The sequence below is a fragment of the Buteo buteo genome, chromosome 11, assembly GCF_964188355.1.
Source record: "Buteo buteo chromosome 11, bButBut1.hap1.1, whole genome shotgun sequence".
Taxonomy (NCBI): Eukaryota; Metazoa; Chordata; class Aves; order Accipitriformes; family Accipitridae; genus Buteo; species Buteo buteo.
The window spans coordinates 40,833,896-40,858,339 of NC_134181.1; the positions used below are offsets into that span (position 1 = coordinate 40,833,896).

Below are 24,444 nucleotides of genomic sequence, written 5' to 3' on the forward strand. Positions count from 1 at the left end.
CTCCACAAAAGTCACAGTATGGTCAGTGTAAGAGTTCTGGCTTTCTAATGTCTCTTTTGAAGACAGTTAACATAACTGTGCTTCCCCACCCAAGGATCATCTTGCCTATGGATACACATTCTCGTGCCCATCTCCTGTTGGAAACTGATTCAGTTGTTCAGCTGCACAGGTTGAGAACTGAAGAGTAAATTGCAGCTCTAATGCAAATCCAATTCTATCTGAGCGCGCAAAAAAAAAGAAGACAAAAGGATCAGGGAGTTAAGTTCCAAATACACTGTGCTTCAAAGACACGTAACCTGGATCTTAAAAGCAGACAGGTATCAGTTAATCCATCTTAAAATGAGGATGAAGATTTTGTCTCCCTAAGAATACAGGCATCAGTTGATGCATCGTAGGTAGTTTGTCATCTGCTTTGTTCAACTGCTGGTATATGTCAGTGTGTGTACAGGTGGCTTCCCAGAAATATTATCTTGTTGTCCAAAATGAATATGCCAAGTGGTAGGATTTAGAATGATCCCACATGGTATTATTTTATTTCCATAAAACTTTATAATAGTAAAAAAGTAAAAAAATTGTTATCTTTTAATCTAAACAAAAAGCCAGTACAGTACTGTTTTGTTCAACTGCAATACAGAGTTGTTGCCTTTACTTACTTCAACCTTAAAAATCATCAATACTTACAAAGATGAAACTTGGGCAATAAAAATGTCAGAGAAATCCTCTGATTAAAATCTAGTTTATAACAAAAGGATGAAAAGAGGATGTTCATAGTTGATCATCACAAATTCTTGCCCAGCGTCTGTAATAAAAACATACTTCTGTAATAACTGTTGCAACTTGAGTGACTTTCCAAATCCATTAAATTAACCTTTACGTGTCACCTATCACTGCCGTGATTAATATGCAGGGTTCATGTTGAATTCTGTGGATGGAGAGTGCTCTGGCATGGCAGTTCTGCATGAGTTACAGCTGAGGCAAAGCTGAGGGTGTTTTCCCTACATGTCAAGATTTATGATTCATACTTGGAAAAGATGTTTTTATGAGATTTAAAGGATATTTAGGGAATGACTTGCTAAGTTTTGGCTTGTATGTGCCAGCAGTGATGACCCCTCGTGTACCCTCTGGAGTCATGTCAAGCAGGTTGGTGACATGAAGCCTTTTCTTGAAAGACTCTTGATAGTTAAGCCTCTCTGTAGATTATTGAGGCATTTAGTGCAATGTATTAAAATGAACGATGGCACACTGCTTCCTTGCTCTTTAAATTCTTAGAAGGAAGGGATTTGCTGCAATTCCATTAAAGTCCTTACTATGGCTCAGAAATTGCCTTTCCTATTTGTCTAGGAGACTGGCAGTCCTTTCCAGTTAGTGAATCCTCTTGTGTAAACAGTGTTTGTGAAGGTTTTTATTTGGTGTGCATAACAAAAAATGCTATATGCAAGTGAAGGCTTTTCTGAGGTGAAAGTTTAGATGTTTCAGCTTCAGGCGAGTCCAGTGTGATCAGAGTTTGCAGTTGGGCTGTATGTTAGTTTCCAAGTCAGCTGCTGAAGATGATGGGACTGCTTTCTCTGTATTTTGTTAATTCTTGTGTTTGATTCTTTGTCAGTGCAAGGGTTGCTTCAACCATATAACAACGTTACATGAAAAAATGTAAATATCAAATGCAATTTATAGATCTGTCTGCCTGGTTTTGCTGTGATTAAAATCTGAGGTGAAATTCTCATTGATTTTTTTTTTCTGTAGGAAAACTCCTGTCTACCTACTGAGTTGTTTTCTGTTTGCTTCTATATCTTTCTTGTTCCAGTTGTCTTCTGAGCAGGTATTTTATTCACCTAGGAAGTTTTGTTGCAGCAATGTGTGCGTGGGTTTTTTCCCTAGCGTTTCTTGGAACAAGCTACGTCTTCCTCTAAAAAAAAAAAACAAAACAAAAAAATTATCTGATCAGTGTAATTATTAAGTGTTATGAGGAAGGAGTCTAGTCGGAATATCTTGAACATAAAATGAAGATACTGTTAGCAACATGCTGTTAATGTCGCTCTTAAAAATGCGTAGCAACAGTGTTAAGCAGATATTCCTGAAATGTTGCGCTGGTGTTGGAGGCAGTGGCTGGTAAAGCCCTTTTTTCAGTGAGGAGGATGAAAAGACAGCATGTGATAGAACTGGCATGGGACTCTAGAGAGCAAAATTCAAGTTCTTACTCTGTAGGGTGACCTTGGGCAAAACTCACTGGTTTGAGCAGAAACCCATGTGCATTGTAGGATGCTCAGACAATACACCAGTGGTAGCCCTTTAGATATCCAGCTGGAACCCACTTGAATCAATTTGTATCTGAACAAATATTCTGACTGCTTCTCTGTATTTCTATTTATCCAGAGATTAATTTCTACAAGAACAATTGTTGTTTGTTTGGGTGGGGTTTTTTTAGGTTACTTATTAATCCATAATATATGTAGGAGTCCTGCCTTTTGGGTTTTTCATTGTTTTTGAGACTTGCTCTTTACCATCTGCTAAGTAACTGGAAGCTCTACCAGCTCTCTGATCGGATAATACTGTAGAAATGTTTGAGAATTTTTGTGCTGACAAATATGATCAGCAATTTCAAAGCCAACACCCAGCCAAATACCCCCATTTGTTGTGATCAACTTGAAAACTGTTTATGTAGCAGATAATACAGTTAGAAGAACAAATTATTTCTGTAGTAGGAGGTTGAAGATTCTAGATTATTGACCCTAAATAGAAGGATTGTAATGGTTTAAGGTGAGTTGTTATCTGAGCATGCCTGAGGTTGTATTCATAAAGCAAATATTGCAATAAACACAGAAAACAGTTGGAAAGTGAAATACACATGAAGATACATTACTTTAAAAACAAACCAATGTTTGAACTGCAGATTTACGGCCGAGAGATACCCTGACGCAAACTTGGTGAGTTTCTGGGGTACTTTTGATCAGATTTTACTTACTGAGTAACTTGAGCTGAGATGACAGTTTTGTATCTTTGTTTCCCACAAACCTGGAGCTAAAAGTTTGAAACAAAATCTCTTCATTTGTGCCAACATCTGAAAGGAGATATGATTGCAGTGTCTCTTAGCAAGCTTATTGGAGAAGAAAATAAAATTAGAAGAGCAGAAATCTATTTTCTGGGTTTGTAGGTAGATGTCTGTTGTAGGAGCCATCAGTCATTTTGTCTGAGGAAGGCTGGTGGAGATATGGTTTCTCTTAGGTTTATCCTGCAGGTCTCTGTGGTAGTGTAACTTGCTAGATTTGGTAACTCTTCACGCCAAGTGATTTTATTTCTGGTAGTGTGACAGTTTTTCTGAAAAATGTTTTGCCTGTTAAGGTTGCATGGGCTTATTTGAGAGTTAATAGTGGTTGCCTGCCTGATGCGGAAGCCTCAGATTCCAGATTAAGGAATGCCAAGGACAACCGCCAAGGTTTTTGTCCACTTTAAAATTGGTCCTTTTGCTCAGTTGCAAAGGAATTTTCCCATTCCTTGCCCAGCTCAATTTGAAATGGAGTATGCAGTTAATTCACATTCCAGAAGGGCAGTTAGATTCTGTTGTGAGCTTCTTGTGTGCACTGAAGTTACTAGAAGTCCCATAAAACAAGACCGGGATGACATTCTGCCCTCTTAAGAATCCATCTCTTAGAAAGCAAAGTAACCTACAGATTAATTTCTCCTATGTAAGAAGTAATTACAATTTCAACTTGTCATTTTAGGTGGTGTTTTGGAGCATTCTGAAAAATCTGAATGCCCATTTTAAAAGTCTTTTTTTCAGTGATTTGCTGCTTCTCTGGTTTTAGCATTTCACATTCACCCTGGCATACCAATGTAATGGAGAAAGGGACGAAGGTCCAGGGATTGGGATATTGCTAGCAGATCTTAGGAACCTTGTATGTTCACATGTGCTGCTGCAGGCTTTGTGTGTGACCATGGGTAATATTTGTCCTGTCTCCACCTTAATTTCATAGCTACAGTAGAGGAATAGTAGCTCCTGTGTACTATCATTTCTCTTCAGTCTTCCATGGTTCAGATGAGTAAGTCTTGTATAGATCTTTACCACAGGACTTTTTTATTCAGCTTTATTTTTTTATGAGGTGCTCCAGTTTCAGCCTGTAACAAAGGAGTTCCCTTTTGCAGTTGCTGACTCCGTTCCCCTTGCTGCAGCTTGCTTCGTACCAGTGCATTTACACGAGGCTGTGTTTGCACTAGCCCCAAAGATTCAGGTTTATCTCTGCAGAGCTGCTTGTTGGAGAGTGAGAGGCCAACTTCAGCATTGCTTTCTAGCACTACCCCTTGCCTGGCTAGGGGGCTGTTGTGCCGGAAAGCTCCAAAACACATCACCTTTTAGTTTGGTATTTCTACTAAGGTTAGTAGCCAGCCCATCTGCTTTGGGTTATTGGGGTATCCCTGATTATATTTCAGGGTCCTCCTTATACCTACTTGATGGGCAAGAGTGCTGCAAAGCTGTATAAAGCTTGGGATTGGTATTCTTCCAGTGAAGCCATGAGTCCAATTAAACTGAGCGATACTGTTAAACTTTAATGAGGATTTTTTTGGTATGACTATTGTAAAGCCTAAGATGTACCTTTCTCAGGAAAGCGTGTAAGTCTGAGAGCCCTGCCTGTTGTATGAGCATGCACAAGTAGAAAATCTAAGATCATCCCAATTGCCAGTAATTGCCCTTCTGTAATTCTGCCTTCCCCTCCTAAGACAGTGCAACAAAAGGTCCAGTATAAGTATGGCCAATATAAAATGAAACTGCAGTTTTCTATTATACTCTGTAGCCGTACTACTTCTATGGAGGACTGTCCTTTTTAACTGTTTTAGCTTGGTCTGTCTCCCTTGAGTGGGTATGGAGGAGCTGGTACGGACTTGGCTCTGTGATGGTCTTGGACATTGTTGTCTCTCCATGCAAAGGGAGGTGAAAGGTGAGCATGGAGCATAAATGCTCAAAATGAAGAATATGAGAAAAGATATTGGGTTTAAGGCACTTTAAATCAACATGTTGTCCAGCTCTTTATATCAACATTTCTGTACCTGTTTGGCTTTTGCTTGAAATCATTTACGGAATCATATTGAAAACGGCTGAATGTGCGTGGATCCAGACTAAAAGCAGCTAGAAATTGAGGACAGCAGAGAGGGAAACAAGTGTCTGCAGAGTGCGAAAGGAGCGTTGGTACGACAGCAACGTCATAACGGAGATGCTACTCCATATTGGCTGGTTTCTCACCATGGGGCTTTCTGACCTTACTGGTGTCTGCTCTGGCATGGCAAGGTGGCAAAGCTGGCTATGCTCGCCTGCAGACACCGGGTGCATGGAGGCAGTGAGTCACTCTGATGGAGCCAGCCGTTCTCTGCAAGGGTTGGAGTCTTATGTTTGCCTTTTGGTATAGGCCTTTGCTCACATTTGCAGCCTTTATTTTGCAGCCCTGGCAGCTGATGTAATTCAAGAAGGATCTCAGTTTTCCTTAGAGTTTTTTAGGAGAGGGAGCTTGAGTCATGAAACTGTGGTAGATGGCAGCGTGGCAGATGTGCCAACGCTAGCTACCATCCCTGGTGTCCAAAGGCTGCTCCGTCCTGAAGGCATAGCCTTTGGGTGCACTGAGTTTTGGCAGTCACCATTTCAGTTAGTAAGATTGTGGTTGTGTTTTTCACCGGCCTTTGTGATTAGGGTCTCTCCTCTATACATGTGATGAGAGCATTGTTCTGTTGGAAAATTTGTACGCGCCGTTTTGCAGATGCACAGTTGCTCCTCGCGAAGCCTGGCCAGCGAGCAAGAGGGAGGTTGTACCGGGAACCATTCGTGCTAAAACCTGTGAGCTGTTGCTTTAAAAGGGGGGAAAAAAAAAAAAATCCTTTGTGGGCTGTGGAGAGAAAGTGCTAGAACTGTGCAGGATCATGACTGGAAAGCAGGATCCCTGAGCGGTCACGGAGGCTTTCCTGGTCCTCTCCAGCCTGCCATGGTTTTAGCCAGGATGCTTGTCCTCCACAGCAGATAGCAAACAAGAGACAAAGAAACCCTGTTGAGGACGAACCGGCAAAGGGAATGAGGCAAAATGTTGCTCTTGTGTTAAAAGGGAAAAGCATCATCTTTGCTAGACATGGAAATCACGTTTTTAATGGGATTGCTCGGTTGCAGTGCTTGAACCCGACCTTTCCGAGGAGTCCGATTGCTCTGCATCGCTTTATGCTTTTGAGTCCTTTTTTTTTTTGCACATATGTAATACTGGAGGTTTAAAAAAAAAAAAAAAAAACAGCCAGGGATTCAGAAGGCATCCCGCTAGCGATCAGCTGACACGCCGAACCCAAGCCTGCAATGTGTTGCTTATTCATTTTGTACCGTGGGAGCTGCCGGGGCTAGCAGAGAGCTGAACTATGCCTCTCAAACAGCGGCGCTTGTGCAGACAGAGGGGTGAGAGAGAGGCAGCCGCCGCGGGAAGAGCACAGCCGGACTTTCTCCTTGTTTTTATCCATTTCTGCAGGATCATGTATTTATAAGGGATGAGGTGGGCCACAGGGATCGCAGGCCTGAGGTGCGGCCTACCCAGTCAGTGCAGAATCAGGCCCTCCACTACCGGAACCGAGAGCGCTTTGCCACAATCAAATCAGCATCTTTGGTAAGCAGCCACCCCACCCCACCTCCTCTCATCCCCTCTCCCTCTGCAAAGGGGTCAGGGATTTTTTTTTTTTTCTCTCCTAATTTTTCTGTTGTTGTTGTTGTTGGCATAGCAACTAGATATTGCACCGAAAGATATTTTAGCTCTGTGTGTGTGAGATGTAAAATGCAGAATATGTTTAATTTCTGTGTCTATTTCCAGTATATGTGAGATAAGCCACTTTCCTGGGTGAAGTTAATATCATCTCAGATTCCACCCCCTCCCTTTTCCACCTATCTCTTTTATTAATATGTTTATTTGCATGTGCATAAAGTGTGTTTACGTGCTCGTGTGAAATATGCTTAAATGCTATGGAGATGCAGATGGGTTTTGAAACAATAAGATTGCTGCTTCCCGGCTGAGCTGCTGGCTGGTTTTTTTTTTTTTCATTCATTCATTTATTTCAAGCAACTGTACCGTGACTGCATTTTTCAGCTTGATCCCTAGGAAGGATTGCTGGGTTGCGATAACGGAGAGGGCTTACAGCGGGCTGTGGGCTTACAAAGAGGAGGGGGATGGGATGAATCCATCAAGATTTGTACTATTGCAAATGTGATTGCTGTGGATGCCTTTGTAGTAGGGAAAGGGGTGTGTGCTGGAAGAGTTAGTTGTCGTGCCGCCTCCCCCACCTTGCATCCGCACAGGCTGCAGTCGGTAGCAACCTTTTTGGCGGAAAGGAGTGAAAAATGGCCTTTTAAAGCTAGAATAAATGTAATCTTAAATATTTCAGCCCGATGGTATTAGAGGTCAGATGGACAGGGAGCATTAGAAAGTACCCACTGTTGGCCATGGCACTTGCTCAGTGCTATGACATCATCCTAGACCAACCCCAAAATTACACCAGTGAGCCCTCCCCTTCTTGTTTTACCCTGCCTGAACGGTGGGATTTTTCCTTCTATACCACCATTTCTTGATCCCCTGAATTGTTTCCCATTTCTAGATGCACTAGACAGACTGTGTGTGTGTGTGTGTGACCACAGCTAAAGGTTGTGAGTGGAGGGAAAAAGCAGCAGCAGTGCCAGTAGCCAAAATTTTTCTGTGTGGTGGTTGCTGCTGCTGCTGTTAAAATCCAAAATGATGCTGTGGCATTCAGACTTCTGGACAGATGCTTCATGGGCTGACATTTGAGGGGAGCATCTGAGTTCCATCTTTTGCAGGTGTACTTCTGGGTGGCCATAGCCTGAGTGCTCCCCAGGCCAGTGTCCCCTGCTCCCCCTTCCCTACCTGCCCCCCCCCTCCCCAAATTTAAAGAGTGACCTAGAAATGTGTGCATTGGAGGACTTCATGCAGCACACCTGACACAGGCAGGATCTCTGGTCTCCTGGATACCCTCTGGCTTGTGATTTTTTTTTTTTTTCTCTTTTGTATGTGTATGTGTGTGTGCATGCACCCAGTATAGTGCCAACACTATTGCCTGCACTGAGCAAATAAAAGTAGGATCCAGTTAGGTTGGCTGGAAGGAAGCAATGATGAATGACTCAAGTATCATACTCCAAACGTATATACAATTTGATTGATAAATAGGTATGTGTGTTGAATATATTAATATTCTTTTACTGCCTGTGGAAAGCTGCTGCACCTTCTTGTCCTGCCTTCAGCAGCAGAGTCCATAACTCCTGTCTTCCTTCAATAGGTCATCCTTGGGCTACTTGGGTGGCTTGAAGGGGGCAAGGCCCCCTTGGGAGCTGATGAAAGATATTGGTATGAAGGTATGGACTGTGAGATCTTCCCAGACCTCTAAGCTCTGAGGAAGACAGCTAATGTCCCAAGGTTGCTCCTAAATCCCATGGCAGCCTCCTGTGGGGCTGGGAGTCTGTCTCCCTTAATTCCTTAGTCACTTGGATTTGCTAAATCTTTCTGCTTCAGTGACCAAATGATGATAAAATTAATACTGGGTGGAGAAGATGGTAGGCTTTTTTGGAGAACTTTTTTTTTTTTTGGCTTTCTGTGGAACATGCTCTGGTGTGGAGTGTGTCTGGGCTCATGCTGGGAGGGCTTAGGGTGCACATGTAAGGTAAGCAGTACATGCACAGCACAGTATCTTTTGGGGGAGAGGGAAGTCCCACCCATTAGCTCACTATGTTAGCCAGCAGGCCTTTGGAAAAGCACATGGAAGTATGTGTCATGCAAAAGCTTTGTTGTCCCCATCATATGCACACATATCCCCTTCCCAGTATAGAGGGAAGTTCCCAAAGCACCTCCTTGGTGCTACAGGAGGTGTTATTGTGTCCTTAGGTTCTGAGGTTATGTGGTGGGGAAGAAGTTTCCCTGTGTTTACAACAGAAATATTTCATTTAATTTCAGTTAACCTTGTGATAGGCTTTCCCTTTAATAATCTTTCATTCCCACCTCTTCATGTTCCAAAATGGAAGTCTAGGGGGAAAAAAAAAAAAGGCTAAGCTGAAACCTATTGCACAGAACATGAAGAATGCCAGCATACGTGCTTGGGTTTGAAGTGCTGGTGTGGCTGTCAGCACGCTTTTTTTTTTTTATCACTGTGCATTCGATCACTGCTCAGTGGCTGGATGATGTCAGTGGGTAATGGTGCTGAATGCTGCTGCTCTTCTGGCCAAAGGAAGACTCTCACGCCTGCCCCCTTGACTTCCTGCTTAAATATCTGTGGGGAGGGCAAGGTCAGCCATGTAGCTGATATGCTGAGAATGACCTAAACATGTCTGGAATTCATAGTGTGAAACCAGAAATTGATCCCACAGTATTAAAAACTAAAAAAACCAGCACACTTTGGTTCCCTACATCGTTGCTGCTGACCATCAGTTGGTGTCTCAGCAGCTGGGTACCGCTTCCTGGGCGCAGAAGGATTATGCAGTTGAGAGCATCAGGTGGCCTGTATTGCAGAGAATCAGAAAATGGGAGTTCTGACCCCAAATTCAATAATACGGGATGATATTTGGGTGTAAAAACTTCTGCTTGTGGGATTTGCTGAACACTGCCCCCCAACATGAGAGCAGGGCAGCATTATAGAAGAAAAGCACCGAGTCTGGCTGCCGGAGGCTGTTGCTTCACAGCTGTTCCTGCTGGTGGGGTCCAGGGTCTTGGGCCCTCAGGTCCTTGTTATTCACCCTTAGATCAGGATATTGCAGATGGAGGGAAGACTGGCATTTCTAAAAGGATGCTCCTAACTTGGAAGTTGGATCTCTTTCTAAAAACAAGCTCAGGTAGCTTCAGCAAGTGCAGGGGTGACAGGAGAACTACATTAGACAGCTCTACGCTCCAGATGTCCCAGTGATTTTAAGCATCATTTTAATGGCCCTGTCCAGTTGCTCTGCAAAAGCATCACGTGAATAAGAAGGAAATTGGACAAACTTCCAGATAAAATAGTGAAATGGGCTGTCCACAAACAAACAGGCTGTGAATATACCTTTCTAGTCTTTCAGTGATGCTTTGATACTAAGGTTAAAAAAAAAAAAAAAAAAAAGGAGCAGATGTCGTTCAGAAAGCTGAAGGAGCTTACCTTTGGTCATAATTCAAGCAGCAATTTTAATAGTCACTCTTTCCTGGGCCACCTTTCCCTTTGGTCATTGTGGAGACCAACCTCCCCTAACCCTCCCTTTTTTTTTTTTCATGACACTCTTGTGGCAACAGTAACCATCACTTTGGAACAGTGGTGGAAAATACACTGCATATTTCTGCTGTTGCAGTGGAAGTTACTATCTGAAATGGCGATCAGGTACCTACTACATCTCCATATTATTTTGCAGACTATCAGTGATCCATAAATTAAAAGTTACAACTAGAAATCTAAGTCTTGAAGCTCAGAAAGCTGCTGTTTAAAAAGAATGGTAGAGCTTCTGCATGTTGATAAGACTACATCTGTCAGCATTTTCAAGTGAAAGGTGTTTTTTAAATATGTGCAGAGATGCATCGATCTGCTTTTCTGGATGTCTTTCATGCTTGACCTCTTAACTCCCCACCACCTCATGCATTTCCTTGATAGCTGCTTTTACAGTTTTCAGATGAAATGATTTAATAGTTAAAATTTCATAGAAAGATCAGACAGTGTGGACTCTTATTGAAGGCCTTGGCGTTGTCTTTGAAATCCAAATGCCAGCGAAAGAATGATGTGATCTCATCCAGGGTCTGCAAAGCGAAATGCCTAGCTATGTGTGAGCAGGCTTCTCTGGATGTGGCCATTAAAAGGACATCAGGGCAGTCTGACTCCAAAACCAGGTACATTTACATGATGGCTGTTCCCTTCCACCCTCTTCTGCTGAAGCAATGACATTTTATTCCAGATGGTTGAGTTTCTCTTAACAGACTCATCTGGCTGCTGCCTTTATAGATCTTTGCTCTAAAAATACCAAACTTGTTCTTTCTTATCTCAAAAGTTCTTTTCTTGCTGTGAGAGGCTGCCAGCAGTGTCTTGCTTGGTACCCTGCTTTGTCCAGCAAGGAGGAGCTCAGTATTTTCTTTGGTTATTGTGAGGTGAGAATAACCGTCCTTTAGGAGAGCATTCAGTATCTTGGTTAAACAATGTGGAAAAGGGAACTCTAAAGAGCTGCTGGTTTGGAGGAGAAGTTGAGTCCAACTTCCTTACGTAAAGCAAAAATCCTGGAGGGGTGAAAGAGGGAAAGTTTGGATTTTTATGGCAAGTGAACTGCCTGTGGGAGTAGGTTGGAAAAGACATCTCTCAGTTCTGTGTGTGCCAAAGATACAGAGAGATAAGAAACTGAGAAAATGTCATACCTTAATAAAAGCTGTTCTGTTTTAGACAGTTTTTTTGGTTCTCCTGATGATCTGCTTGATTATTGCATGCTGCAGATAGAGCTTCAGGAAACTGCCGTTTTCTGCTTTAAAGAATCCTGACATTTTCTGGTTATGTGGAGAACAAATTTTGCAATGAGCAATTCAGTTATCTTTTTTCCCCATAATAATCTATGGGATTATGTTTGTCAAGTACTTCATAAAGTTCCAAGTGCCTTTGTCTAAGAACACCAGAAAGGTGATTACTGGAACTTCCCCAAATTTTCTTTTTAAAATGGTTTCTCGAACTGTTCATTCATTAGGGGCTTAATCTTTAAAACCATAATCCTTTATTCATTCATGTGTTGACATGCTTAGTCTGAAGAACTTCTCTGGTACTAACTGGTCATATTCAGTAACTAATATTAATTTCTTCCAATTTCATCCATTCCCTGAGATCACCATTTGGAGACCTTGTCTTCAAAGACGGAGTTCTGAAGAGTGTTGGTCTTGATTAGAAATTATGGTGATAAATTAGGTCTTTAGCACAAGCATGCTGTATGCAGACATTAAATCCATGAGATGTCCACCAAATCTACTGTTCTCCTTCTCTCTTGTCTTCAGGAATGAAATGCTTCTTTTGTTTTCCTCTGACTTTTTAATGTCTCATATGCTGCTGTGACTAAAAGGCTTTATCAGCTAGTGTTATAATTAGTAATTGCATCCTATTGTTGAGGATAAATATCCCAGACCTAATGTGAAATCTTTCAGAGATGGAATTCTTGTCATTAGAGAGACAAGCTGAGCAAAACTGGAAATGGTGTGCACAGGAGCAGCAAAAAAAAAAAAAGGATAAAAGTTCATTTTTGCTGTAAATAAAACAAGTGCATATTCTAAATCTCATTAGAGATTAGACCGAAGGGGAAACTGGGAACGTTGCTAGTGGATTCTTAGATCCATTTTTTCTTATACTCTTGCTGTTTGCTTCATTCTGCCAACTTCTTGGAACGGAGTGTGCCGTGCAGAACGTCCCACTGCTCACAAAAAGGCCGGGCCTCAAAAATAGCACATCCAGGAAGATCTTGTACTGCTGCATGGTACTTATCTCTGTGTCTCCGCAAGTCCCTGACCAAGTGTGTTCTCTCCAAGTCATATGTCATTTAACATGGTAAATGGCATATGTGAAATGTTGGGGGTCTGCCTGTCTTACCTGACATCTGTCCCTTAAAATTAACTTGGATGACTTCTCAGAGGAACTTTCATTACCTGGAAGCTTCTGTCAGAGATCTTATTCCTGCTGAACTTGACTGAAATGTGCAAATTCCTTCAAATGCTTACCAACTTCCGCGAAGTATGGCTGTCATTGTTACACTTTAAAAAAGAAAAAAAAAAAAGGCTTTTTGAACTATAGCAATACAGAGGACTAATACTGTGTTTGTGTTTCTGTAGTCATTTCTGCAGTCTCACATATTCCTGGTATCTGGCTTAGATCTATTTCATTACCTAGCCTCAAGCATTTGAAGGCTGCTATGTTACACCAATTGCTGAGGTGTAAGTGTATATTTAATCCAGCCAACTTCAAAATAACATCCCAAAATTCCTCGTACAAGGAGGATGTGATTTATGCATCATCGCTTACCTTGTAGTTGATGTTTGACTTCACTAATGTGGAAAACCCACCATCATCACTTCTTGGTAATGGAGTCTGACACAGCACTGTAGTCAGGCTAGTTCTTTGTTTTCTTTGCGATCAGATGTTTCCTTTTCTCTCTGGGGTTGTCTTTGGAAGGGATGGGGGAAGACAGAGGCTGTCCACTTCAGTCGCTTCATCCTTTCACTTCTTGTTTCTGTTCTGGCACTCTGGCTATCATTTTCTTGGTTGGTAACTATTTACTGTAAATTGTTGTTAATCTATTTCAAGGTGAAGGCTTTGGAAGGCTCTTCCTAACCTCCTCTTCACACTCCTTCCAAGTGTTGGTAGTCATTTGAGCTGAGACAGGTGGCAGCATGCTGTCTGCCTTGGGTGATACATCAGTTATGGTGTTAAACTTGCTTGTTGATTTTGGAGCTCTTACTTGATCACTGCTTGCTATCAGCTACTAGTCCTGAAGCACAGGGCTGCCAGCAAGTGGCCTTGGTTTGCTGCTCGGTAAAGCAGCTGCTCATCTTCTGTTGAACTTGAGCCTTCTCAGGTCTGTAGGTGCATCCCATCCTACGTCTGAACTTACTTTGAAGATCTCTGAAAAATAGCCTTCAAATGACAGCAGTACTGTAGTAGGTGCCAGTTCTTTCTCTTGGCTGCTGTCAGAAATGCATCAGGAAGGCTGGGCTCTTGCAGACTGCAGGAAGGACTGTTGGTTCATAAAGCTTCAATGATCACCATCAAAGGGCTGAGCTCTTTGCTTCATACTTGTTAAGTGTGAAAGGAGAGGTCTCCTTGTACAGAATCAGGGACTGCAGCTCTACACATGTACTAAGGGCTCTAGCTTTTGGCTCCCAGGACTGTCATATAAAAGATCAGTAGATCTTTATATGTGAAGTTCCTGGGACTGTATTTTAAAAAAAAAAAAAAAAAAAATCAGCCTTGGACACTTTTCTTCTTTTGAAATGGAAGCATTACCATTCGCATTTTCTTCTGAAAATTTTTGGCACAACTTACTGGCGGGTTTTTTTTCCTTTCACATGGATACACTTGGGCATGGAAATGAATGTGGAACTTGTGAGTTTGTTTCAGCTGAGCAGAGTTTAAAATCTGCTTAGACCATCTGATCAATCTTGTTAAGAGCACACAGTTCCAGAACAGCGTTCCCTTGTTAGAAAACTTTCAGTTCTGGTAGGGAATGAGCTCAGTCTTGCCATACTCTCAAATTTTAAGAAGAAATTTTGAAGGAGGCTACTTGTCGCAGGAAGTAGGTATTGAGGGACTGAATTGGAACTGTGGTGACTTGAGGAGGAAGGAAAGAATGGGTGGGTTGGGGGGGGTGTGTGTGTTCTTAAAATGGCTGCCATCTTATAAGTCCATGTCACCCTCAAGATTTGAGTCCTGTGTCTGAAGAAGGTTGTCCAGCAGCCACCTTTGTTTCCAGATCTCCTCTAGTGTTTCATGGAGTGATTAGTAACCTGCTGTTTCCTTTATTCGTAACATGGCTGTGTTACTGAAAATGCACATAAAATTCTCAGGAAAAGATGGGGGGTAAAAATCAGGAGAGAGAAACCTTATGACCTCATTTTTTACATTAAACAGCAGCACCCTCTGAAACCTGCAACAGCATTCCCTGAAAGTTGATTTATAAGAGTAGGGTCTGGTTTACAGGTAAGCAGCTAACATGGAGACAGCTTGTCTGTGAAGGCGGCCATGTAGCACTTCTTCCCCTTTTCCTGACATCAGGTTACAAGACAGATCCATGAGCATGAGCAGGAGAACGAGTTGCGGGAACAGATGTCAGGATATAAGCGGATGCGGCGCCAGCACCAGAAGCAGCTGATCGCCCTGGAAAACAAGTTGAAGGCCGAGATGGACGAGCACCGCCTCAAGCTGCAGAAGGAGGTGGAGACGCATGCCAACAACTCGTCCATTGAGCTGGAGAAGCTGGCCAAGAAGCAAGTGGCTGTGATGGAGAAAGAGGTGAGTAGAGTTACAGGCTCCCTAGCTGTACATCAAGATTGGAGGGAGAGGTGTGTACCAGACCTCTAAGAGAAGGCTGTGGAAGTACTGCTTAAACCCCATGTTCTTAAGTGCACTGTGCGGTTACTGTCCGGAGCTGCCCTGGCTAGTTTTGCGAAATAGCTTCCCAGCCAGAAGTCAACCTTCTGGGTGATGGGCGCTCCATTGGCATCGACCAATGCTGTAGCTAGTGACAGCTGGCTAAAAGAGACTGACAAACTCTGTGGAGACCTTGGAGGAAGCTTCTGCCTCATGGCTGAGGGAATGACAAAAGCTTGCTGCTGTTACTCAGTCTGTTTAAAAATCAACACGTTAATCCATACGGTAAATTAGTGGGGTTTTACCCTCTGGGGTGGTTTTGGTAAGAGAGGTAAGAAGCATGAGGAAACCCTTAAAGGTATGTGAGCATTATGGGGTTTTTGTGCAAGCAGCTTTCATGTGGTGGAATACTCATGGCTTTGTCTAGCACAGCGATGGCAGAATGACAGACCGAAAAACACACAACAGGAGACTGATTTGTGCTGGATTCAGTACCTGTTCCCTCACCCTTTGGGTTTTTTCTTTCTTTTTTTTTTCCTTTGTGCTTTGCAGGCAAAGGCAGCTGCAGCAGATGAAAAGAAATTCCAGCAACAGATTTTGGCTCAGCAAAAGAAAGACCTGGCGACCTTTTTAGAAAGTCAGAAGAAACAATACAAGCTTTGCAAGGAAAAGATTAAAGAGGCAAGAAACCATCATTTTCAGGGCCGAAGGGGTGTGGAATGAACACGAACTAGACTTTCGTTTTGACAAAACTGGGCCAGCCCAGGGGTTTAAGGGATACTGTTATGCTTGGAAGCACATGTAGATTCTCAGCAAGTAAACTTTCAGGAACTGGGAGCATCTGGCAGCATTTCTAGAATAATCTGTAAGGGTACTAGAGGTGCCTTCACAATTTGCTGTAAGAGCAGAATCTTTGAAACCAATGGTGATGAGGGAAAATGGGACTTCGCAGAGAAGTCGTCTTCCCCTTTTTCCTCATCGGGTTTGTTTTATTTTGGGGGTTGGTTTTTTGTTTTTTTTTTATTTTGCTCAAGCTGGAAGTAATCAGAGCAGCCATTTAGATGTCACTTGACTAAAAGCCCTGTGATCACTTATATGAATTAGAAAAAGAAGTAACTTAGTATATAGCTTATCTATTCCAAATTGCATTACTTAAGTACAGTGTCCCCACCACATCACAAAAATCATTTGCTGTTAAGAATGTCAAGGTGAGAAAATGAATAGCAAGAAGCTCTGTTAGGTATCTGATTTGATAGAGAATCGAGCATGAGTCTTGTTGAAATGAAACTTAAGCCCAAGCTGGACTCCGTTGTAAAACAGGTGCAGAGCTGGGAAGGGAGCCAAAGGGTTTGACCCAGTCTCTTTCCTGAACAGCCAGAGCATCCCTTGCAGTGGTGTGTTACTGTCTTTTCATTGCTGTGCTGTTTAGCCCCCTGAGATGTTTGTGTTTAATGGCCACTTTTTCCTTCTCCACTTGGTGAGTCATAATACAACAAGAGGCAGTAGGGCCGGTCATGGCAGGTGACGAGTCTGGTTCTGCTGGTACCTGGTGTTGTAGTCAGGATTTTGGTGTCCTTTTGTGAACTGAATGGCAGAATAGCCACCAGTGACTGAAGGTCCTCCAAGTCCTGTGTCACTGTAATCCTAAGGGAAGTCTTGGTTTTGACCCTGTATGTATGCAGGAAATGAATGAGGACCACAGCACGCCGAAGAAAGAGAAGCAAGAAAGAATATCCAAACATAAAGAGAACCTGCAGCACACACAGGCTGAAGAGGAGGCCCATCTTCTCAGCCAGCAGAGACTCTACTACGACAAAAACTGCCGTTTCTTCAAAAGAAAAACAATGATCAAGAGGCACGAGATGGAGCAGCAGAACATTCGGGAAGTATGGCACTCTTCACTTCCTTTCCCAAGTGTTTCTGTAACTGTTTTAGCTTCACATTTGTAAAACAGTTTGCTGACATTAGATCTTCATGTTTCCAGTTGCTAAACAGAGCTGAGAAAAATGTAGGAAACATGTTTGGGGAAATAGTTTTCCACACAGATGTGGATGCTTTTATTAACTGAGGAGGGGTGGCATTGTTGATTTGCAGATGGAAACATTATGTAGGCCACCCACTCTGTGTAAGATGTGTCATCTGAGCTCCTGGGCATTAGATTTTGGGGGATCCTGCTGGGCTGCTTTTGCAGCACAGGGCAGTTTGTGCCATGTTGAGTGCCAGGGCCACCTGTGAGACGGCTGAAAGGGCATCATCATGTGAGGAGTTCTACTTGTTGGCTAAAGAAAACTCATGCAGTTGAAATATGTGTAATAAACCAGTAATAACCTTAAAAGAACAGTATTAAGGTTGCAGAATGAAATGCTACAAATGTAAGAAATGCCAAAAATTCAGTCCTTTCTTGTGTCTGCATTCTGGTTGTCTACAAGTAAGCAGATGTTGCTTTTCCACTGGGCTCTGCTCAAGTTAATGCACAGAATGGGCAATAGTTTGTTAATGAGAAGCTATTTAACATCTTGCTTTTTCTCATTAGTTATTAACCCTTGCCTTCCAGGCTGCCTGTAGTCAAATACCACTTTGGAGAAAGAATTATTACTTGTAGATTTTTCTGCGCTCATCACTATAGTATCTGAATTCTTCATCAATGTTATTTTTTGATAAAGACTATCAGATGAGAAGGTATTTTAGTAAAGATGAGAGTGAGTGGTCAAAAATTTCTAATAATCATGTACTTAGTCTGCTACCATCAAATTTTCTGGCATATTTAGCATTGCTCTATATTTCACCTGTTTGGAGCTTTGCTGCCCTTGACTTCAGATGTGCCTGGGGCTGCTCAGCTGCTTTGCAGATCACATCCAGACATCTCAACTTGGACACCCTGAAAATGAATGGCTGAAAAATCAGATTTGGGCACCCTTATCACAGCATATAAGCTCTGTGGCAGGGATGAGAACAGAGTTCAGTTACCTAGCATGGTATTTTAACTAGGAAACACTCCTCTGAGCTCCTGCATTTAAGCTCTTGAGAGACCTAATTTTCAGAATGATGTGTTTATTTCCTGAAAATAACATCCCTACTAACTGGTTCAAATTCACTGGATCAGACACCTGAAGTAAGTAACACTTCCAAAATGTTTTTGTCTTGATATTTTAAGTAACCACAGAGGTTCTTTTTTTCAAGTGGGAAAGTGTTTGAGAGAAGTGGAGTGCCTCTGTTTGTTCATGCTCTGTGAACTGAAATCAGGTGTGGAATGGGCACTAGAGAGGCTGGCTGTCCTGTCCTAAGATGAAGGCACAAGTGCCACAGCTCACTGTATGGGCTGACATAGTGCCTGTTCAGTGCGCTACCTGCCTTTGTGCAAGTGGGAAATGATTGAGCACACCAGCAGATCTAATTTTTTATCTTGGCTGTCAAGGTGCAAATTTTGCTTAAATGTAAACATGTGCAACATCCTTATGGCCAAGAATGCAGAGGCAAGACCTGGCCCTGTTTCCTTCCCCATCCTCCTAGCTTAAACCTGTCACAGTTGTAATAGCCAGAGGGGCTGAAGTGCCTGTTTGCAGGTGCTGATGTTGAGAATTAAAACAGGATTACAGCATGCAAGCAACAACTCAAAATAATTAGATTTTTTTGCTTTTACTGCAGAAACTTGTTAGACTGAGCCAACACTGGGCCCTCCCTGTGCTGGGCACTGTGCGTGTGCATAGTGCGAGGCAGCTCCCACTGTGCCTGTCTTAGTCTAGCATGAAGCACAGTGATGAGTTTGTAAACCTGAGAGCTGAAACTGAGATGTACCAGCAGACCATCTGTGAAGGTCACCAAATATCAGCAAGGGGTACAGCTGTAATCACTGCTTGACTGAGCTGGATTCAGCTCCATGCTCCACAAGTTGTTGCTGATACCCTGAGCCAGAAATACTGGCAGTAATCGGGGAGAGAATCCGGTATCTTCCTCTTCCTTGGCTTGCAACTCAGTGAAGGTTTTCCTAGACTGCAGGGCACCATGTGCAGGAACTCTGATGTGCACATTGCAAAATTGTGTGAGGCTTGGGCTGTATCCTCATTTTAAACGGGCTGTGCCTGGGGCCAAAAGCCACCTGTACACACAATGGTAGATGAAATTCTTTTTCTTATCGGGTGTGTGTGTTGGAGCTGTTTGCCTCTGCTTTGGCCATTCTAGTATAAGTGATATGAGAGAAGCCTCAACTCCCAGTGCCTAGCAGGGGCTCAGGGTAATTTAAAACAGACAAATAAGAGCCCCTGATTCTGTCAGTCACCCCAGCTCTGAGCACCCCAGGATGCATTTATTATAACTTCCGTGATTCTCGGCAGTCACAGAGGGTTTGCGTGTGGACCCAGTGCCACCTGCTGGAGACTCCCTGGGTGATCCAGGAGCTGCCAGAGGAGCAGGTTACAGGGGGATGGATGGATGGATGCTAGGTGGCTGCTTTATTAGCCTTCCCATCGTGCTGCTGGGTTTGTGTTTCCCTGCGGTACGTGGAAGTCCTTGATGTTGCCTAGACAAGTGACCAAAACACCCAGCCTCACAAACTCTACTGCGTCTCAGGGCAGAGAGAATCACTCCTCAGCTTTTGTCTTGTGCTCTGCTGTCTTCTTGTGCAGGAGTTAAACAAGAAGCGGACCCAGAAGGAAATGGAGCACGCCATGCTGATCCGGCACGACGAGTCGACGCGTGAGCTGGAATACAGACAGCTGCACACACTGCAGAAGCTGCGAATGGACCTGATCCGGCTGCAGCACCAGACTGAGCTTGAGAACCAGCTGGAATACAACAAGCGGCGAGAGCGGGAGCTGCACAGGAAGCATTTCATGGAGCTCCGGCAGCAACCAAAGAACCTGAAGGTGCTGGAAGCTTTCCTTCCTCCTCTTCCAAACTCTGTCCTGCCAGGCAGGCTGGGCTGTGCGCTCGCTGCCTCCTCTGTGCAGCATCCATGCTGCAGAACCGCTGTTCTCCACCAGCACTGTGTGCTCTCCCTTGCCTCCCTTTCCTTTGCGCAGGGCTGCTCTGGTATAAGAAAGTTGTAGGCTATTATAGCAAAGAGCTTACTGAGGAATTTTTAAGTGCCATGCTAATTGAGGCTGCTGGGTAAAAATAGGCTAGTCCTTAGCAAAGTATTACAGAATTTGCTTCTGATGAGCTGTGCTTCTTTAGGCCCTTGCTGGTGTCAGCCTATAAACCTTGATATGGAAAGGGGTTGGGTGATGCTTCCTCACTTTCAAAGTCAACGGAGAGAGAGAACATGGGTGTGCTGAGTGCTGTGCTCTGTCCCAGTTTGGCTGCAGGTTGATTAGAAACCTCTGACCTGCTTGCTGTGGGAGATTTCTGTTCCTTCTCTGAACGTCCAAAAAGGCACGTCGCCTTTATTCGCTTTGTCACACCGTCGCCAGTTCTCGGATCTATGGTCTCCATGTAGCGCATGGTTGAGATGGGGGAGGCATTTTGTGGAGGCCTTGGTGAAGTAGCAAAATGGGAGGCCTTGAAAAAGCAAATGCTTTTTGGGAGGCAGGGGGCGGGGTGAGGGGCTGGGCGACCTGCAGGAAGCAGGGGTAGGAGATGAGATGTTCTGGGCTGAGGAGGGCTTAGTGGATCCTGTTCCCAGCCCAGGCCTGTGGTCAGTGCTGAAGGAGAGCCTGAGTTGATGCCGCTGGTTAGGTGGCTGTGTGTGTGGAGTACACCCTGCTCAACCCGCGTGCAGGGGCAGGAGACAGCGCAGAGCACAGGAGAACTGTGGCTGTCTCTCACCAACCTGCCCATTTGGATGTACTACAACCTTTCCATTCCCAAAGCTCTTCATGCTCCTCACATCATTCCTTCCTTGGCAGGCTATGGAAATGCAGATCAAAAAGCAGTTCCAGGACACATGCAAAGTGCAAACTAAGCAGTACAAAGCACTGAAGAATCACCAGCTGGAAGTAACTCCAAAGAGTGAGCACAAGACAATTTTGAAGAGTCTGAAGGATGAGCAGACAAGGAAGCTCGCCATCCTGGCAGAGCAGTATGAGCAGAGCATCAACGAGATGATGGCCTCACAAGCGGTAGGTGCAGCATCCAGCACCTCCTGTCCCTGGGCAGGGGGTCTCTGACCAAGGTGCGTGGAGTTGGGGTACAGTTGGGCCATCAGTCCTTGCAGCATATCGTGTTCTTCCCGTCCTAGCCGCCGGATGGTGAGCGATGCGGCTGTGTTTTTAACAACTGTTTTAAATAACGCGTCAGGTCGTACTTTCCCTCTTGTAATAAGCATCCCCCAGAACACGCATCCTTTCCCCGCTGCCCCTCGCATGCTGGGGTTTAGAATTGGATCTTCTCTGAGGCTTCTGCCTCTGTGTCAGTGGGGAAGCAGCTGTTCATGAAGCCCTTCCTGCTTTCTCATTCTGCCACCAACACCAGAGGCTCCCCAGCTTTGAGAAGGAAGAGCGGTGTGTTGCTAGCGTCGGAGCAGAGAAGTTACTAGTGGAGGCTTGAATGTTGTTTTCCCAATGATCTTACAGCTACGGCTGGATGAGGCCCAAGAAGCAGAATGCCAAGCCCTGAGACTGCAACTCCAGCAGGAGATGGAGCTGCTCAACGCATACCAGAGCAAAATTAAGATGCAGACAGAAGCACAGCACGAAAGAGAACTCCAGAAGCTGGAGCAACGGGTGTCGCTGCGCAGGGCACATCTTGAACAAAAGGTACGTTTTGGGTGGGCTGCCAGGGGGTACCCGGTTAGACGTGTCGATCTCGCCTCGGACACGGGGCTGGCACCGTGCGTCGGGAGCTGCCATACCCGGGGCGGTCATGCTCTGCTAAGGGGCTGCTGACTGTGCTTCTTTCAGATCGAAGAGGAGCTAGCCGCCCTCCAGAAGGAACGCAGCGAGAGGATAAAGTTTCTGTTGGAAAGGCAGGAGCGAGAGATTGAAACGTTTGACATGGAGAGCTTGCGAATGGGCTTTGGGAATTTGGTCACATTAGAATATCCCAAGGAGGACTATAGATGAGATTAAATTTCTTTGCCATTTAAAAACAAAAAAAGACAAAAAGCAAACAAAACAATGATGAAACTTGCAAAACCAACATTCCCCATGTTAACGGGCGTGCTCTCTCTCTTTCTGTCTCTCTTACTGACATCGTGTCGGACTAGTGCCTGTATATTCTTACTCCATCAGGGGCCCCCTTTCCCCCTGTGTCAAGTCCCGGTGCAGGACAGCTCCTGGCGGTCTTTTCCATAGTATGTCACAGTATTGATGTCTCTGTGCAATGATTAAAAATGTTTCAGTGAAAACTTTGGAGACAATTTTAATGGAAAAAAAAAAAAGTGGATGTATGTTGCTTTTGAGCAATCACTCATTTTACCACCAATCAATGAAAGTACAAGCAAAAAAAAAAAATAATAATCAAAAGATATATACAAACCCAGGGGGAGAGAGACTAAATCCGCAGCCTTACCTTAACTAGCTGCTGCATAATTTTATTTTATTTTTATTTTTTTGGTATTTATTCATCAGGAATAATTAAATAATAAAAAATTTTATTAAAGATTGAGAAATTTGATACATTTTACAGAAAAAAAACTTAATCGTGATGTACATATCAGTGGTGACATATTATTACTTTTTTGGGGGTGGGGAGGGGCGGGGCGAAGATCTGGTGATTTTTAGAAGAACCATGCCAGGCGAGGCGGGGATGAGACCTCGGTCCTCGGCATATTCTTGATTGTATCATAATCATTTTCTGCTGTCGCAGAGAATGTGAATACACTTAAATGAGCCCACAGGATCCCAGTAGCACAAATTGGGCTTTGTCAAATCGTGTATTTTGTGTATAGAAGGAATTTAAGGAGAGCTTTTACTTATTTTCATATTGTATTTTAACTGTTTCTCTGATCAAAAATTTTTTTACTTCTTTCCCCCCTTCCCTCCTGCTCCCAGCCACCCCGCCCACTCTCCAGTTCAGTACTTGGAGTTCAACACTGTCTGTTAGATCATCCCCAGCCCTTTTTTTTCTTTCTTTTTTTTTTTTTTTTGTTGTTCCTCCCCCAAGTCCACCCCCAACCCCATGATCTTGGTCATAAATATTGCATTATTCACACTTTCAAACTGTGTATTTTCTTACAATAAAAAGATAAAAAAAAAAGGCTTTACTTCTTTTGCATGCACTTTAAAAAAAAAAAAAAAACCAAAAAACAAAAAACAACAAAAAAAAACAACAAAACAACAAAAACATTTTTCAGGTTCCAAGGAAGAGCATGAATAACTGTCAGAGCTTTTAATTATATTTGTAAATAAAAGTGTTCATCACAATGCCTCGCTGTCTCATTGTGGCAAGAGCGGCTCGTGGCCTGTCCCTGGCACAGTCTGAAGGTGGGAACAGGGGAGGTGACCCACTGCACTCCCACCAGCGCACCTCTTGTGGACACGCAAGGGGTGAGATGTCCCTCCAGCCCTGTGAGGGCTGGAGGAACCTCTGGGGCTTTGTTCTAAACCTGGTTTTCTTGACAGTGGAGGTTTTTAGGCTAATGGATTGCGGCTTATTCTTTATGTCGCACTTCCAGCCCAAGGTGGATCAGCCCTTGCTGAGCCTGGTGAAGTATGGCTGTTCTCAAGCATGTCTCCACCCACCTGATGCGTTTCATCTTGTGGGTCTTGGTCATTACAGCGTCATGCTGATTTTTACAGGGCCCTGACGCAGCATGTTGAGGTTTTTGATACCTGTTTCTCTGATCACTTGGGTGCAGATCTTTGAGAAAAGCAGCAGTTTAGAAAAGGGGGAATGCTTCTCGTTCCATGAAGTAGAATTACATTGGCTTCCTCTTTTTTAACTTTTTAAAGATGTCAGACCGGACCAAAAGTTCATTTTCTGCTTTAAGTGCTTAGGAGACACCACCAGGCCTCACTGCAAGCTGTTGGAGGATCAGGAAAACAACTGGGACCCTGCAGCTTGGCTGGGAAATGGCTTCAGGTCAGTAAAGCTGGTGGTGCTTCTCACAGGAGCTGAAATCTGCAATCGGGCTTCAGCTGTGGCAGTGTGAGTTCCTGCAGCACAGCACCTGCTGGGTGGAAAGGAGGAGGCCTCCAGGGAGCACCATGCATGGGAGATCCCGTGGGACAGGCACCTCTGCCAGCTACCAAACATGGGCTAAAGGCACTGGGCTCCCTCAGCCACAAGGAGGCTCGTTCCAGGGTGGAAGGGCTCGTTAACAGCTGGCTCTGCTCCCCCACAGCTGGCCAAGGCACAGGACAGAGCTGTGAGCACAGGCTGCCCCATCAGCTGCAAGGAATGTCAAGGTTCTAACAGGGGACAGGAGGTTTTCAGGGGGTAAATCACCCTGCTGCTGCTGAGATGGTGGCTTCAGAAACACCCTGGAAAAAGAAGTGTCCTCTCTGA

General features: G+C 44.0%; 1 protein-coding gene across 7 annotated transcripts in view; it reads left to right on the forward strand.

Moving 5' to 3' along the window:
• Window positions 1–23,360, forward strand: part of TAOK3 (TAO kinase 3) — a 94,799-nt gene extending 71,439 nt beyond the window's left edge. For all 7 annotated transcript variants that reach the window (XM_075041796.1, XM_075041795.1, XM_075041794.1 and 4 more), the window contains 8 exons: window positions 6,483–6,617; window positions 14,746–14,982; window positions 15,613–15,741; window positions 16,743–16,946; window positions 19,683–19,922; window positions 20,904–21,116; window positions 21,570–21,752; window positions 21,897–23,360. In XM_075041796.1, coding sequence (XP_074897897.1) covers window positions 6,483–6,617; window positions 14,746–14,982; window positions 15,613–15,741; window positions 16,743–16,946; window positions 19,683–19,922; window positions 20,904–21,116; window positions 21,570–21,752; window positions 21,897–22,058 — 1,503 coding nt within the window. In that variant the 3' untranslated portion in view covers window positions 22,059–23,360. The remainder of the gene's footprint in view (window positions 1–6,482; window positions 6,618–14,745; window positions 14,983–15,612; window positions 15,742–16,742; window positions 16,947–19,682; window positions 19,923–20,903; window positions 21,117–21,569; window positions 21,753–21,896) is intronic.
• Window positions 23,361–24,444: the final 1,084 nt, after the last annotated feature.